Below are 16,581 nucleotides of genomic sequence, written 5' to 3'. Positions count from 1 at the left end.
GCCAAGTGAGCCACACCCCAGCCCTCTTGTACCCTTTGGAGAACTAAACAACGTAATTGAAATATGGTTAACACGGGCAGTGCACCCACCTGGCAGCAGAGATGACCACTGTGCAGTGGGAAGGACTCCATCAGGTGACAAGGCATTGAAGGTCTGCAGAGTTTCAGTTTCACCACCTGCCAAGTGCGGATGACAGGAGCCGCTCTAGCCAGGAAAGGAGAGGCATGGGAGGAAGTGCGTTTTAGGTTGACGAGGCTGTGAGGCTGAAGCATTCGATAGAGCCAGAGCAGCTGTTGACATGGGTCAACATGGTTGACATGGAGGCCGAAAGCAAGAAAATCAGTGGCTCTCAGGGACCCACCCGCCTCTTAAATAGAAAGCGTGTAAACATGACGACCATTTGCATCTACTCCTGTTCTCTGGGCTCTGATTACAGAAAACCTGGAACCCTCCCCAGTTTCTTCTCACAGTGCACGGATGTGCTGACACTCAGGTCTTGGAAACATTTGAAACTCATGTACGGAACCCAGGTCAGGGCAGAGAGGCCTTCTGGTTACATAATACACTGTTCTGAATCTTAGAACACTCAGGTTATGAGTTGGGTTCCAGACCGAAGTCCTGTGTGGAGACACGGTAATGATTGCATTACAGTTCATTAGAACCTAGAAAGCAATTTGGCCAAGATGAAAAAAAAAATTTAGGCAAGATAAGAACAATGCAGAATGTTTAATTAAATGTATGTGTAATTAAATTTCAAGGTACATGTGGGGCAGTTGACATAAAATATTTTCCAGGAAACAACAAAGAAGTCACTTTGTAGAGCAACTTACCTATTACATAGTAGTGAGAAAATAAAACCCAAAGCAAAGCATAGAGGGTGTGGGCCGAGGGACTGTCCTGGGATCTTCAGTTGTTTGGGCTTGAGACAGGTTCTCCCTCTGTAGCCCAAGCTGGCCCGGGCTTTTGGAACAATTCTCCTGCCTCTGCCCTCCTGAGTGCTAGGATTGTAAGCATGTGCCCCCACACTTGGCTCATTGCGGAATCTGCTTTGTTCCTTACTTGATACTGTTTATCCTAATAGAAGCTGGAAACTGGGGCCGTAGCTCAGAGGTAGAGGGCAGGGCCTGAGTTACACACACACACACACACACACACACACACACACACACATTCTAATGCTCTACTTCGAAGTGTTTAAAGCGCCTACTAAAAGTTCACTATTTTCAGAAAAAAAAAAAAAAGCTTTTTTTTTTTTTTTTTTTTAAGAGTTTCTCCTCCTAGTCTTTTCTGATTCATTTCCTCCTTCTTTCATCTCGGTATTTGGTAGGGGAGGTGAGAGCCCCTCCCCCAAATGAGATCATTCCAACCAGAACCCAAGGCCAGCCAGCGGCTTATCAGTTGAATCACAGGCCCTTGTCTTTCTAAAGAGTTGACAGTTTCCAGTGGGAGTCTGGGAGAGGAGGTAGCCGGGACTCGTGCTGGCTCTGACCTTTACCTCATTTACCTGGAGCTGCAGTCACAGGGCTGTCTTCTTCCGGGCAGCCTGGGGCCCATATTCCTGCTCCTCACTGTGGAGGGTCTGTCCTCCCACCACAGCACTGTACGCAGGCAGATCAGGACGGAAGCTGGGAGGCTGGGTTGTAAACAGAGCCCCCCTACACACACACACACACACACACACACACACACACACACACACACACACACACACGATCCTTGGCTACTAAACAAGAGAAAGGAAAGGGAGAAATCTCTCTTATAGCCCCCCCCATCTCTTTCTCCAGTCCCTCCCCCCTACTTCTAATACTTTCCGAATTGTATCCACTACACCTGAATAATAAAAGTCGAGGAACTGAACCGTTAAAAAACAGGAAGGGTCAAGATATAGTTACATTCAAATTCCTGAGAAAGGCAAAGATGCAAACAAATTCAGAGCCACATTTCCACTTCAGGTTTCGTCTACACTGATGGCACAGGCTTAAACCTCGGCCATTACTCCTCCTAAAGCAAGAAAGCAAATGCTGTATCCTGTCATTTGCCCCAGAGGCCACCGGAAATGGCATCACCTCCCCAGACACTGGCTTGTGAAAGTTCCAGCACCCAGCGTTGAACTTCTTTCCCTTGAAGACAGAGTCTGGGCCATTCTGATCTTCAGCCAGGAAAGGACTCTATCTAGGGAAGAGATCTGGAATCAACAGAGAGACATATACAAAAAATCACCGGGGGTTTCAATGAGTAAGTACCTCCCAGCTTTCTTGTTTTCTTTTGCTAATGGGTCTCTTGTAGCCCAGGATGTCTTCCTACTCCCTATGTAGCTGAGAAGGACCCTGAGAGATTACAGGGCTCTGCTTCCCATTTTCTTTTAAATATAGATTTAAATTTTCTGACTGTCTTTTCTCAGATCCCTACTGTTACAAGTCACTGGGCAGATGGGGGATGGGACTCCAGCCACCGGACTCGGTGGCACCAAAGGACGAGCTGCTAGTGGTCTAGACTGGTAAACACTTAAATTTCTTTTTCTTTTAAAAAAGGTGCAAGGAAACAGCCAATTCAGTGTTGAAGGAAAGAGGATGTACAGAGTCTATTTATTGTCTGTGCAATCTTGTCTGTGGTGGTTGACCACAAAGGCTTGGCATTCCAGCCCTGCTTTTCATAAGCGTGTGATGGCAGGAGGCTCAGTCCATCTTTCAACCTTGATTTTTGAATAATGTGTAAATGAATAAAATGAAAAATACCTGTTTCATAAGTTTCTTAAGAGGAGCACATGGATAAGCAAGTAAAACACTTAACTAGCACCCCAAGAGTCTAAATAAGGTTACCCAATTGGTGTTGTAAAACAGCTGGTTAAATACTCCATTTCACTGCAAATAATAATAATAATAATAAAGCTAGCTAACATCTGAGTGGTGGAAATGGAACCAGATAAACTCCAACCGTGTTTTGTTTCCTCGTGGAAAATGTAAAGTTGTGTACAAAATAGTTTTTCCAGCGGAGAATAACAAGGAGGAAACGGCATGCAAATTTTTCTTTCTAGATAATTTTACTTCCCTTCTTTTCATTTCAGCAAATATTTATAGCTGGAGTTAAAAGCTTTGGGTTCTGAAACCCTGTTTCTACCCCAAGAAAGGAAACCTACCTATGCCTCAAGCATATCTAACCCCTCAGAAGTTGCCCTCAATACCAGGCCGGTTCTGGCTTTGGTAGCTGAGCAACCTTGGGCGATTTTGCGTAACCTCTGCGTGCCTCTGTTGGTTTCTGTCAGCAGAGGTAACTAAAGGCTGGGCTGTGAGAATCCAACAGGCCGGCCAGCAGAGTGAGTGGCTCTTGAATGTCCCCTGGAAAGAGGCAGAAGTGAGGGTGCACCATGGAAGACACTAAGACCAGAGGACTGCAGGAATGGTTGGGACGCAGAGGCAGGAGGCGCTTGTGTCTGAGGAGAGCCTGGGTGACAGGGCCTGTTAGCAGCTATAGCAGACCAAGCGTTTAGGAGCAGGGCCCTTGGAGGAAGGCGAGGCCTGTCCAAAGGCCAAGCAGGAATTTCTGACAAAATTGACTTCCGGTCAATGAGTAGATCTTAAGGAACAGATCCCAGCAGGGGGCGGGGCGCACGTCTTTCGTCCCAGTACTCAAGAGGCAGAGGCAGGCAGATCTCTGTGACTTTGAGGCTACAAAGTGAGTTCAAGGCTGCCCAGAGAAACCCTGTTTCGAAAAAGAAAAAGAAAAAAGAAAAAAGAAAAAAAAAAAAAAGAAACAGATCCCATGATCTCACACCCACACCCACAAATGGGGAGGGGGGGTGTGGATAATGAAGAAAAAAAAATTAACCATGCAAACTAAGCTAAAACAGAAGTAAAAGTGAACAGTGCTCAACTTCTGAAAACGTTGCGAAATCCTAAAGTATACTTTCAATATACATGTGTATCTACCTTACATATATAACAGTGGAATGTATAACCAATCTGTTATAATCTATATGATATATGATTAACATTAAAATACAACTTGCCTGCCTCTGCCTCCCGAGTGCTGGGATTAAAGGCGTGGGCCACCACCGCCCGGCTGGGCTACAGAGTGAGTTCCAGGAAAGATGCAAAGCTACACAGAGAAACCCTGTCTTGAAAAACAAAACAAAACAAAACAAATTCAATTTGCTATATAAATGTAAGGTAGATGCACACATCTTGCCTACCATGCACCAGACTCTGGGTTGGATCTTCCACGACCCCCCCCCACGACCACCTTCCCCAAATCATGCCCCCCCCAAAAAAAGTAGGAATAAATGGTAATAGTTGAGTTGAGCTACATTCAGGTTATCATTTTACGGATTTTTCATGTTTCAAGAATGGTGACAACAGCCATTTATGAAAAATAAAAACAAGTTGACGCAGCTTTTTGGATGGGATGTATTTCCACCCAGTCATATGTCCACCCAATTTCCATCCAGAATTGAAGCTCTGGACACACGGTAGAGCAGGTTGCCTTCATCAATATTTACCTTGAGGAAGACTGTCCAAAGGTCGGGAGGGAATGGTCTTAGGAATTGTCACAATTTGGTGTGAGGATAAAGAACCCTGGAGAATTTGGAAGGCTATTGTTATTCCTCCCTTCCCCCCACTAAAGAACTTTACCCACCTGAATGCCTGGAGCTGAGGAGACGCTGGGGGTGGGGTGGGGTGGAGAAGGGGTTATTTATAATGTGGCAGCATTTTGCTAGCCATCAACTATTTACGAAATCACTAGTCACTCACTAGGCTCCCCGCCCCTCCAGGCCACAATGCCCGAGGCTGGGAGAGTGCAGATCTGGCCGGGATCTCCAGCTGATCTTACCCCAGGGCCGAATCCCGGGCCCTCCCACTCAGCCTGGTGGCTTTATTGCCTCAATTCTGAGTCATCTGCATACAAATAGTATTGATAAGGTGATGGGTGGTCCTTCGTCTTCCTCCTCCTCCTCCTCCTCCTCCTCCTGGGTCTAGGGAAGAGAAGCCATTTACAATCTGGCTCGGACCACGGGCAAAAGCCAGAACCAGATTATCTAGAGCAGAGCAGGGGCTTGCTCCAAGGCTTGGGGGTGACTGAAGCCAAGGTGGAAGGGAGTCTGGAGAACTGCTGAGGGGGCCTTGAGAGAGACGGTCTTTGGAGGGAACCCCTGGGAGAGGACAGGACCCAGCAGGGCCTGGGGCTCCGATGGGCGCTGCAGAAGTGCGGTCAGCAGCCGCTGCGAAGGTCAAGAATCGGCCTTTGAAAGGAAGCCAAGAAGCCAGTGGTGATTTACTGACAAATGTCTTCGGGTTTGATGCGATTGGAAGCCAAGTTAAAGCCCGAGGAGGAGTGAGTGGGAGGAGAGGACCGGACACAGGCTGTGCAAAGAGCGCTTTAAAAAATGTGGCCTTGAAGGCCAGGCAGTAGGACCGACAGGCCGGGAGGTGGAGCCAACAAAGTTACCTTTTTTTTTTTTTTTTAAGCAGGGAGAAATTAGGAGGGTGGGAGCTCACCTTAGGACGAGTGACTGACAGGCAGAAGGCAGAGTTAGTCCACTCAGGGGAGGAGATAGCTTGAGGATGTAGAAAGCTCCCGGCGCGACTTGGCTGTTGGCCTTCTTCCCCAGAAGGAGGTAGGTGGTGTCTGCCTTTGCACTCGGTGGGAAGGGGGACCTCGGGGTCAGGGGATGGGGGCTTCGGGTCCTTGGGTTGTTTGCTCTGGAGTGGGGCTTAAAGGGGGCCCGCTGTCCTGCAGGCGGGACTAGGCCTTTGAGAGGCCGGGTCTTCTCTTACTCTCGCAGGGGGGAAACCGAGGCACGGAGAGATGGGCCTCCAGCCTGAGACCAGTACGGCACTGTTTCTTGGAGGTGAAAACCAGGTTGCCAACTCAGGACATTTTTCCTAACCCTGTTAGACAGATTATAGGTGCAGTTGAAATAATGACTCGAGATGGTAATGCTAAAAATGTGCAAAGCTGTATGCGATTGAAATCAAACTTTTATGAATTGTTTAAAAAGATCCAAATGGGAACCTGGTGGTGGTGATGGCCGCGGCGGCGCACGCCTTTAATCCCAGAGGCAGGCAGATCTCTGAGTTCGAGGCCAGCCTGATCTACAGAGTGAGTTCCAGGACAGCCAGGGCTACGCAGAGAAACCCTGTCTCTAAAAGAAAAAAAAAAATGGCCCAAAGGTTATCTTTTTCTCTAAAAAGTGTCTGCATAGAAAGTATTAAGGACCTCTACTTTGTTCTTTTTTTTTTTTTTTTTTTTTTTTTTTTTTTTTTTTTTTGGTTTTTTTGGTTTTTCGAGACAGGGTTTCTCTGTGTAGCTTTGCACCTTTCCTGGAACTCGCTTTGTAGACCAGGCTGGCCTCGAACTCACAGAGATCCGCCTGGCTCTGCCTCCCGAGTGCTGGGATTAAAGGCCTGCGCCACCACTGCCCGGCTCCACTTCGTCCTTAAAATTTCCCCTTGCGTTTCTTTCAGTAGCCCATCAGATTTATATTAAGACTATTCATGTGGGGAAATATGGTGCTTTAAGAGTTTTTTAAGCGTGTAACTTTTCAGACTCACGGTCTTTGGAATTCTTCCATTGATGTTTGTGCCGTTGAATGCTCTGGGGAGGGATGATACAGGCCCGCTCCCAGTGTGTCCACCTCAACTCATGCCTAAGCCGGATTGGTCAGCACCGCCACCGGGAACCCCCTTAGAAGGCTGGCCAGGCATCACTGCGGTATGTCACAAGTGTCAACCAAGTTAACTATGCTGAGTGACAGCTGTCAAGACCCTGACACACCCTAGAAACGACCTTTTTCCTCATTAGGCTGCAGGGCTGAGGCCTATGAAGCCAGGTGATGCATCACCTGGCCCGGGAGGGTGAGATGGGTTTCCTTCCCTGTGGCTACCTGGCCGCGGTGTCTTTATGTTGCCACTTACCACAGTATTTCACAATAATTTTATATATCTAGTTTGGCCCTAAAGCCATCTTTAAAATATTGCTCCTCCCACTTTTGGTGTTGTGGATAGTAGATACTTCGCTTACTTGCCCCAAATCAAAAGTCCGTGGCAAGTTCTCAGTCCTTAGTCCAGAATGCAGTGGCAGGCCCTCCTCCGGAGCCGGTAGTTGGTAGGCCCCGTCCAGTCTAGTGTGGGCCCATTGCAGGCCATATGATTTTTGACAAATTTAGTTCAACTTAGAAAACTAAACAGTTACCAAAAACATAAAGTCAAAAGGTGAATAAGAAAGTCAAAAGGTGAGTTCCTGAGAAATAATTTTCTTGTCTGTATATGCATTGTCTTAAAATTGAAGGGGAGCTTGGAAAAGTCAAAAATAATGGTTTGCACTGGGCATGTTTAATCTCAGCACTCGGGATGCAGAGGCAGGCAGGTCTTCATGTTCAAGGCCAGCATGGTCTATATTATCAAGTTCTAAACCAACCAGGCTACGTAGTTTGACCCTGTCTCAAAACAAAATAGAGCTGGGTGGTGGTGGTGCACGCCTTTGATCTCAGCATTTGGGAGGCAGAGCCAGGTGGGTCTCTGTGAGTTCGAGGCCAGCCTGGTCTACAGAGTGAGTTCCAGGACAGACTCCAAAGCTACACAGAGAAACCCTGTCTTGGAACACCCCCCCCCAAAAAAAAAAGATAGATAGATAGATAGATAGATAGATAGATAGATAGATAGAGATAGATGGATGGATGGATAGATGGATAGATAGATAGATAGATAGATAGATGGATGGATAGATAGATGGATGGATGGATGGATAGAATCCCTTATTGCCTTTAAAGGGAAAGGAACTGTTTATCGTCCTAGTGCAATGTTACGTGGGTATTTAGTCAGATACATGAAACTATTAAACTAGTTACAAGTTTTACCTGCTAGAAATCGAAGCAGCATCCTAATTGTCAGGCCTGTCTTTATGTTCTAAGACATCTCTGTCGCATCTCAGAGCCACTGGCCTAATTCCTTGTCATTCTTCCAAAAACTAACCTAATTACTACACAACACTGATTAATGAAAAAAAAAGGTCTGGGTTTGTTTGGGGATGGCTATAAAGTAACAGTCTTAAGATTTATAATTCATGCCTCGTGGAGCTACTGAAAAATTAATTGTCCCCAAATGGAGAAATACAAGCAAATTGCTTGAAAGTCATTTTTTAAAAATAGCGGTCGCCATTATTAATGCATATTTCTCCCACAACTTTAGAGGCCCAGATCTTGCAGCGAAGCAGATTTGGGGAATCAGGGGAACTTTTTAAGCGTGGAATTGTAGGCCTTGTACCCCTCCGCCTCCACCCTGACCTTCAACAGCCTTGGGCGCTTCTGCGCACATCCCCCTTGCAGGGTCAGCCCCTCTTATCTGTCCTTGGCAGCCTTTGCTTATCTCTGTCCTGGAGGGAAGAGACCGACTCATTTTAAGTTTTTGAGCGATCCGGCATTGGCGCCTTGTGCCGGGATTACAGGTGTTTACCGCCACGCCAGCTGAGACGGCTCTTTTTTGTCCCTGTTTTTGGAGCACAACAGTTCACTCACTGTGTCCCCTCCTAATGAAATGGGTCCATCAGATAGCTTCCAAAACTAATAAGGGAGCTTATTGCTCTAGCCTGGCTGTATTCCAGTCCCTTTTTGTTTCAGTTTTATAAATAAGAACCCGGAACTGGAAGTTGCTGGCCTTTAGTGTCTGAGAGGATTCAGTCTTTCTACCTTGGTGTTCTCTCAGTCCACTAAACATGTCATTTAGGTCTGGGCATGTCTTGGGTGGCCTCCTAGCACAGTCAACCCTTTCCCATGGGGACCAGGCAGAGGGTGTCTGACTTTGTCCATCTGGTTGTTGAGCGCCCCCCCCCCCCCCCAACTCCTTGTCTTGGCTTCAGCTGCCTACTGGAATGCTCTTCCCCTCCCTTTCTCCTAGATGCTATCAGCACCTTCCCCTGGAGGACAATGGCCAATTCTTGCAGGCAGTTTTGCTTGACTTGGGGCCAGGTGGTGGGTGGGTGGGGGCAGCATGTGGTCCAAGGTTCCCTGGTTGAAATGCTGGGAACCACACCTTCCCATGGGGAAGTCACAGTCTGCAGCATTTGGATTTTTTTTACTGGGTTATGCTAATACCTGGTTTAATATTTGTGTCTTTTGGCTTGAGATTAAAATGATGAGATGTGGTACATTCATTCTCTCCACCCCTACCCACAAGTACACACAACCCCGGTAGCAGAGCAGATAGTTGCCTATGAATAAAGCGAGTAAATCTTAGCTCCATCGTTTCTATAACCTTTTCTATAAGATAGGAATGGGGAGAAAGATCTCTTAAGTAGGCCACCTTAAAGTAGCATCCGAGAGTTGTTCCGTAAACATTGGCATTATATTGAAAACCCTCCCCTTTCATCTTCTCCTTTGGTTTTGTGGAACCCCGATGACAGATGAACAGTTTTCTCCCCCTTTTCGGATGGCTACACTGGTATTCTGTAGCTTGCTCACTGAGAATCACCAACTCATACTGGTACTTAAGAACAATGCTTGGCAGGCATTGTTCTAAGTTCTTTACATTTGGGCTGGAGAGTTGGCCCAGGTGGAGAGCACTGCTGCTCAGACCCCAGCAGCAGCCACATCTGGCTGCTCGAAACTGCCCTGAGCTCCAGCTGCAGGGACTCCGACACTCTCTACTGGACCCCGGGAGTGCCTGCCTACATACGAGCATAAACAGTATCTGAGCACACTACACTCAATCCCCGCGTCAAATTGACGTGAGTACTGTAGTCCTGTTTCACAGAGAGGCTAAGTAACTTAGCTGCAAAGAGCTGGCAAGCAGCGCCAGGGTCCCCCTCCCCCCCCACTGTGGCTCCAAAGCAGTGTTTTCTAGCACGTTTTTCTTGTTTTGTCCCAGGCTGGCCTTGAACTCCTGGTCCTCCTTGTCTGCCATGCTGTATGGTATTACAGGCTTGCACCACCACACCTGGGACTTATATCATGACAGTTATCAGTGAGGTTCTCCCTTCCCTCTCCTTTTATTTATTTTTTTCTTTTAATATTTTGAGACAGGGTCTTACTATGTAGACCAGGCTGGCCTAGAACTTAATGGCGATTCTCCTGCCTCTGCCTCCCAAGTGTTAGCATTATAGTCCTGTACTACCAAGCCTAGTTTATCAGTGTTTCTAAGATCAGAGGACAAATACTGTTTACCTCATGTTCTCTCTCTTCCTCTCTCCCCACTCCCTTTTTGAGACAATGTCTCACATATACCAGACTGGCCTCGAACTCACTAAGTAATCATAGATGACCTTCCTACCTCTGCCTCCCAAGTGCTGAGGTTACCCTTTGTGCCCCCACTCCAGGTTCTGCCGTGATGGGGATGCCGCTGCTGGCTCTCCGTTTGCTAGGTGAGCTCTCTAAGCACCTGAACCTCATCTCCAGCCCTGCGCATTCTTTACTTAATGTGTTATCTTGTCGCGCCACGGTGATGAGCTATTACTGTTAAGCTTTTTTTTTCCTTTTGGTTTTGTTGAGACTGAGTTTCACTGTGTGTAGCCTTGGCTGTCCCCAGAACTCACTAAGTAGACCAGGCTGGCCTCTAACTCATAGATACCCACCTGCCTCTCCCTAGTGATGGGATTAAAGGTGTGCTGCCTCTCCCTGTGAAACCTCTCTTTTGATAGCGATACTTTGCCTGTTCTGTAGTACAGCCTTAACATTTTAATTTGTTACCTGGGCCTGGTCCAGCACTCTGGCAAGCAGAGGCAGACTGATCTCTGAGTTCTTCAAGATCAGCTTGAGCTACATCGTGAATTCTAGGACAATCAGGGCTACATAGTGAGACCCTGTTTCCAAAAAAAGTTCCAGATGTAGTGGTGCACGCTTTTAACACCAGCACTCAGAGGCTAAGATGAAATGGGCAGGAGTTTGAGGCTAGCACAGAATATACCTTTTCTCAAAAAATAACGATTTACCAGTCAGTAGTGGCGCACGCCTTTGATTTTTTAATCCCAGCACTTATGAGGCAGAGGCAGGTGGATCTCTGGGAGTTCAAGGCCAGCCTGGTCTACAGAGCAAGTTCCAGGACAGCCAGGACTATACAGAGAAATACTGTTCAAAAAAAAAACCAAAGAAAAAATGATAATTATTTACAATTTAGTGCCAGTTATCCACCCATGCCTATAATGTTTACAGTGTACATTACCTTAGAGCTCTTAGAGTCATGGTGGATTTCACTGGCTTTCCCATGGCTAACGTGGCTTCTATGCCCCTGGCTGGTTATAGTTTGAAGTAGTATTGAAATGTGGTTCTACCTGCTGATGGTCCCAGGAGATGCATCCTAAGTGGCAGGATCCCACAACATAGCCATGACTGACCTGGAACGGGTCATGTAGACCAGACTGGCCTTTAACTCACAGAGATCCTCCTGCCTCTGCCTCTGTAACCCTGGGATTAAAAGGCGTGTGCAACCACCGCCTGGCTTTAATTTGAGATTTTGAAGATAAGTTCCACACCTGTCAGCATTTCATCCAAAGTGTTTGGAAAGGCAAAGCCTTTTCTCTACTTCTTAGCCCCTGGGGACATGCAAACTAACCAAGAGACAGATTGGCAGGAGAAGAGAAAAACAGTTTTGATATTTACATGCAAAGAAAGGCATGGAAGAAAAGTGAAACAATGTAAGTCATTAGAATATTTCCTATGGTTGTAAATGCAGAGGACAGAACCTAGAGCTTTCTGCAAGTGAGGACTCTATCCCCAGAACCCTTTTTTTTTTCTTTTTTTTCTTCCAGAGCTGAGGACTGAACCCAGGGCCTTGCGCTTGCTAGGCAAGCGCTCAACCACTGAGCTAAATCCCCAACCCCCCCCCCCCCCCCCCCGAACCCTTTTTATTCCATTTATTTATTTGTTTGTTTGTTTGTCTGTTGTTTTTGGAGACAGGGTTTCTCCGTGTAGTTTTGGTGCCTGTCCTGGATCTCACTCTGTAGACCAGGCTGGCCTCGAACTCACAGAGATCTGCCTGGCTCTGCCTCCTGAGTGCTGGGATCAAAGGCGTGTGCCACTGCCGGCGGCTTCTTTTATTTTTTTTAAGGATGTGGGTGGCATTTGGGGGTGGGGTATATACACACACACACACACACACACACACACACACACACACACACACACGCATGCACAAACACGCACATGCACTCTCAAGTGTGGAGACCGGAGATCAGTGATGTGTACCTTCCTCTTTTTTTTTTTTAAAGAAAACATGTAATATTTGTCTTTCTGGGTCTGAGGCATTTCTTCCTCTTGTTATTTATTCTCTGCCTCCCACCCCCACCCCCACCCCCACGCACATTTATTTCTTTATTGAGACAAGCTTTCCCTACGTAGCGTTGGCTGGTCTGGAACTTGCTAGGCCCAGCTAGCCTTTTGAATTCGCAGAGTTCTGCCTGCGCCGGCCTCCTAAATCCTGGTGTTAAAGGGAGCCACCCCCAGGCACAGCTGCCCACCTTATATTTTGAGAGGGGTTCTCTTACTGAACCGAAAGCCGTTTTGGCCTAGCCCGGTAAACCTGGGGGTCTGCTTGTCTGTGTTGGGGATTTAAGCCTAGATCCTCTGTTAGAACCTTCACCCTCTCAACCATCTCCCCAGCCCAGTGGTTGGGTTTTTAACAAATTAAAGATGGTTTGAGGTTCAAGAAATGGTAATTTCTTGTTGGAAGTAACAGGGAAATAGATGGACAGAGCAGAAAGAAGATAAGGCCCAATAGTTGAGATTGAATTGCAGGCCTGAACTTCAGCCAGATCAAGGAGGGTCTGCCCCTGCCCTCTTCCCTACCCAACCCCTCCTCTCAGACCTCCAGGGCAGCTCCCCAAACGACCTCCCCCATCTTTCTCAAGCTTGCTGCCCTGCCTAAGGGCGAGTGAGCGAGCCCCTCCCAGCGCTCTCTCTTCTGTTTTAGCAGTTCCCAGACCCAGCTTGTGCAAAAGAGGGAGCTAAGAGGCGCGACGCAGGGCATCATGGTTCGCCTGTTGGCCTCAGAAGTCCAGCAGCTTCTACACAACAAGTATGTGGTCGTCCTTGGGGACTCTGTGCATAGGGCGGTGTACAAGGACCTGGTGCTGCTGCTGCAGAAGGACTGCCTGCTCAGTTACAAGCAGCTCAGAATGAAGGGGGAGCTGACCTTTGAAAAGGACCAGCTGATGAAGGGAGGCGAGCTGGACACGCTGCACAACCGCACCGACTACCGCGAGGTGCGCGAGTTCTGCTCCGACCACCATCTGGTGCGCTTCTACTTCCTCACGCGCGTCTATTCAGAGTACATGGAGAGCGTCCTGGAGGAGCTGCAATCTGGCACACATGCCCCGGATGTGATCATTATGAACTCTTGCCTCTGGGACGTCTCCAGGTATGGGCGGAATTCCCTGAGTAGCTATAGGCAGAATCTGGAGAACCTGTTTGGGCGCATGGACCAGGTACTGCCCAAGTCATGCCTGCTAGTGTGGAACACTGCCATGCCCTTGGGTGACAAGATCAAGGCGGCCTTCCTCCCTCAGAAGTGTAAGGGCCAGGCCCGGATCTCGGTAGCCACCCTGAAAAAGAGAGTGAGGCAAGCCAACTTGTACAGCCATGCAGAAGCAACCAAGCGCTGCTTCGATGTGCTGGACTTAAATTTCCACTTCCGTCAAGCCAAGAAGCACCTGCAGGGAGATGGCGTGCACTGGAATGAACATGCACACCGCAGACTCACCTACATGCTGCTGGCCCACATGGCTGATGCCTGGGGTGTGGAGTTGCCCCAACGACACCCATGGGAAATTGATCCTGTGGACTGGGAAAGTGCAGGCCGGGTAGAGGAATGGCAGCCCCAGGCCAATAGAGGTCCTCAGGCCTTTGCCCTGCCTCCACCTGGGCCTTTTCCCAGGCCACGCCCCCTATTCCCGCCCCCTGGCTTGCCCGTAAGGCCCCCACCCCTACTAGCATGTCCGCTGCCCCCACCTCAGGTGACACCCCCGTTACCCCCATATCCCCAAGATTCCTATTTCTCCTCAGACCATGTTTTCCAGACGGATGAATTCTATATTCATTCGGAGGACCCCTCACCCACCCACACAGGATATACCTTTGAGGGTGACTTTAGTTTTCATCCCCAGCCACCCATGCCCAACTACCGCCCACCCTGTTACCAGCGCCCGGCCCCCGGGGCGCATAGGGGTTTCCAAAGGCGTTTAGCTCAGGGCCCCTATATGCCCTGGAGAGGCCGGCCCAGGCGACCACAAAGACATGGCCCAGGCTATGTAGAGTCCAGGCCTCAATAGTCTGACTTGAACCCCATTACCTCTGGATGGGGCTGTGTGATAACTGACCTTCCCTGTTCATTGTCCCAGTCTGTACACACTGACCTTGCTAACGTACGCCCAGCGAGTCCGTCTTGGACTTCTCTTTGTTCACTGCTGTTAGAAACAGGGGCAAGGAAGAGCAAACTGGCCCGCTCCAGTTGCCTGTGGAGGTCTCTTTCCCCCCGAGTGACCCAGCAAGCATTCTTACTACCTCCCCCCTCGCTATTCTTGTTGCCTTTTTGTAAAAATAAAATTGAAGTTCAGCGATTGTTTCCAAAAGTGGTTCTGCCTGCTATGTGTGCATGCGTGTGTGTCTGTGTTTTAATGGCGGCCTCTCCTTGCAGTTAAACCAGCAGCTCTTAGAGCAAAGACTGTATGTCCTTAATGAGTGGTTTTTTTGGACAGCCTTTTATTTAGTAAACTATTCAAAACAGCTTAAAGGAATTACGAGAGTTCCTATAAAAGGATCGGAGTCCTCAGAAGGAAGCAGCAGAAATGGAACTTTCTGTGTGATTCGATGTTCTCAAAGAATCCTTGGATTTTAGAACTAGAAGAACTAAAGACATAAATGTTAACATTTGCAAATGGGGAAACTGAGTCCAAAAAAAATGGCTTCACAAGTCTTTCCTACTTCTACTTGTTACTTGTTACTGTTTACATCAACGTGTGTGTGTGTGTGTGTGTGTGTGTGTGTGTGTGTGTGTGTGTGTGTAGGGAGAGGGTCTCAGGCATCCCAGATCAGCCTCAACTATGAACATGACTTCATGACTTTGAGCTTGCCCTCTTGCCTCTGCTTCCTAAGTGCTGAGATTACAGATATACACTACAATGTCTGGTTTATGGGGTACTGGGAATCAAACTCCAGGGCTTCATGGATGCTAAGCAAGCATTCTACCAAATAAGCTATGTCCCTAGCCTCCATTAACATTCTAAGCTCAGGACTGAGGTTTCAGCAGGTGAGTGTCATCTCCAGAAGGGAAGAGTAGGGGTGGGACACTGTCACTAGAAATTGTTTGAACAAAAAGCTATGTATGTTAGTTAGATGGGAGGCTTACCTTTGATTTGGTGATCCCATGACTAGTCCTGGTTTGTGGATGTGAGGAAATTGGAGAAAGGTAAGCAACACTTAATGGCAATGTGAATTATTGTAGAATTATTCTGCAAATTGGAAGGGACCACCTAGTCACAAGCCCTTTTGGGGTCAACTCTGAGAAATGGCCACAGATAGTATTCTGTAAGACTATTCTGTGAATCACTCAATGTGTTTAAACACTAGGCCCCTTCTCAGATAAAATACTCAACTAAGGTAACGTGTAAAATCTTCTGAGTGATTGGAATTTTGAACTGAGGGATTGGACTGGTTCATAGGTCCCTAGTCCCACCATCTCTAAAGGTGATAATGTTATTCTACAAGAGTGACATTCATGAAATCACAAGAAAAGAAATCCACAGCACTTGGTCATTGCCCCCCTGCCCACCACCACCAAAGAGAACTTTCCTGGAGAAAGGGGCCTAGAGAGATATCAGTGTTGAATATAAAGGTATGAGTATGGCTGCTCCCCAGGTTTCTAAAGAAACTGTGCAAATCACAGCATGGAGTAGCCATTTGATGAACAGTTGAAGCAGCTAGTGATAACCTTTGAGGAACCTAGAAGTGGGGGGGGGGGGGGGGCAGAATTTGCCAGAACGTCAACAGAATCAGGAGAGGGGCCAATGACTGGCAGTGGCTTGGCAGCAGCAATCATCGATGTCCAGTTACCTTAATTCTGAGTTCATTCCCCAAACAGCTTCTGGTCTGTCCTGTTGAGTTTTTATATTTTCAGGAGTAAGCCAATAAATGGGTATTCTGTTCTCTCATCTGTCTCATTGTGCCTGATGAGCCATGGTCTCAGATGAAGTGCCGAGGGCCAGACGGTGAACTGGTGAATTCCCTGGGTTATGGATTGAACAGTGGTAGCTATTCAATGATGGTTGTTTCCCAGGGGGTAGAGCAAAAGGATTTGGTCAGGGATAGTGTTTTCATATATAGAATAGGTATATCTTTATAGCTTGGAGAGTCACAAATCTGAAATCTATGTATGGTGGCTATTCTTACTTGTCAACTTGACTATGTCTGGAATTAAAACCCAGTCAGCTGGGTAGACAGCTATTGTTGGACTAACTGGATCACAGGCTGTAAACCATCTAATAAACCCCCTTTTCTCATAGTTAGATAGGTAGATACATACATACATATATATAAAGTATCTATTTATTTATTTATATATATATGAAGTATCTATTCATTCTATCAGTTCTGTTCCTCTAGAG

General features: G+C 47.4%; 1 protein-coding gene across 6 annotated transcripts in view; it reads left to right on the top strand.

Annotated features, from left to right (window-relative positions):
• The window catches only part of Pced1b (PC-esterase domain containing 1B), a 105,818-nt gene extending 91,283 nt beyond the window's left edge, over window positions 1-14,535 (top strand). For 2 of the 6 annotated variants that reach the window (XM_059247122.1, XM_059247125.1), the window contains 2 exons: window positions 2,045-2,235; window positions 12,894-14,535. In XM_059247122.1, the coding sequence (XP_059103105.1) occupies window positions 12,952-14,250 (1,299 nt within the window). In that variant the 5' untranslated portion in view covers window positions 2,045-2,235; window positions 12,894-12,951 and the 3' untranslated portion in view covers window positions 14,251-14,535. Of the gene's footprint in view, window positions 1-1,952; window positions 2,236-5,454; window positions 5,612-12,893 lie in introns of those variants that run through there. The other 4 variants (XM_059247124.1, XM_059247123.1, XM_059247126.1 and 1 more) reach the window with 4 other exon arrangements.
• Window positions 14,536-16,581: the final 2,046 nt, after the last annotated feature.

Source organism: Peromyscus eremicus, chromosome 20 (assembly GCF_949786415.1).
Source record: "Peromyscus eremicus chromosome 20, PerEre_H2_v1, whole genome shotgun sequence".
Classification (NCBI taxonomy): Eukaryota; Metazoa; Chordata; class Mammalia; order Rodentia; family Cricetidae; genus Peromyscus; species Peromyscus eremicus.
Note: the sequence above shows the minus strand (reverse complement) of the source record. Positions and strands in the feature narration are given on the sequence as shown.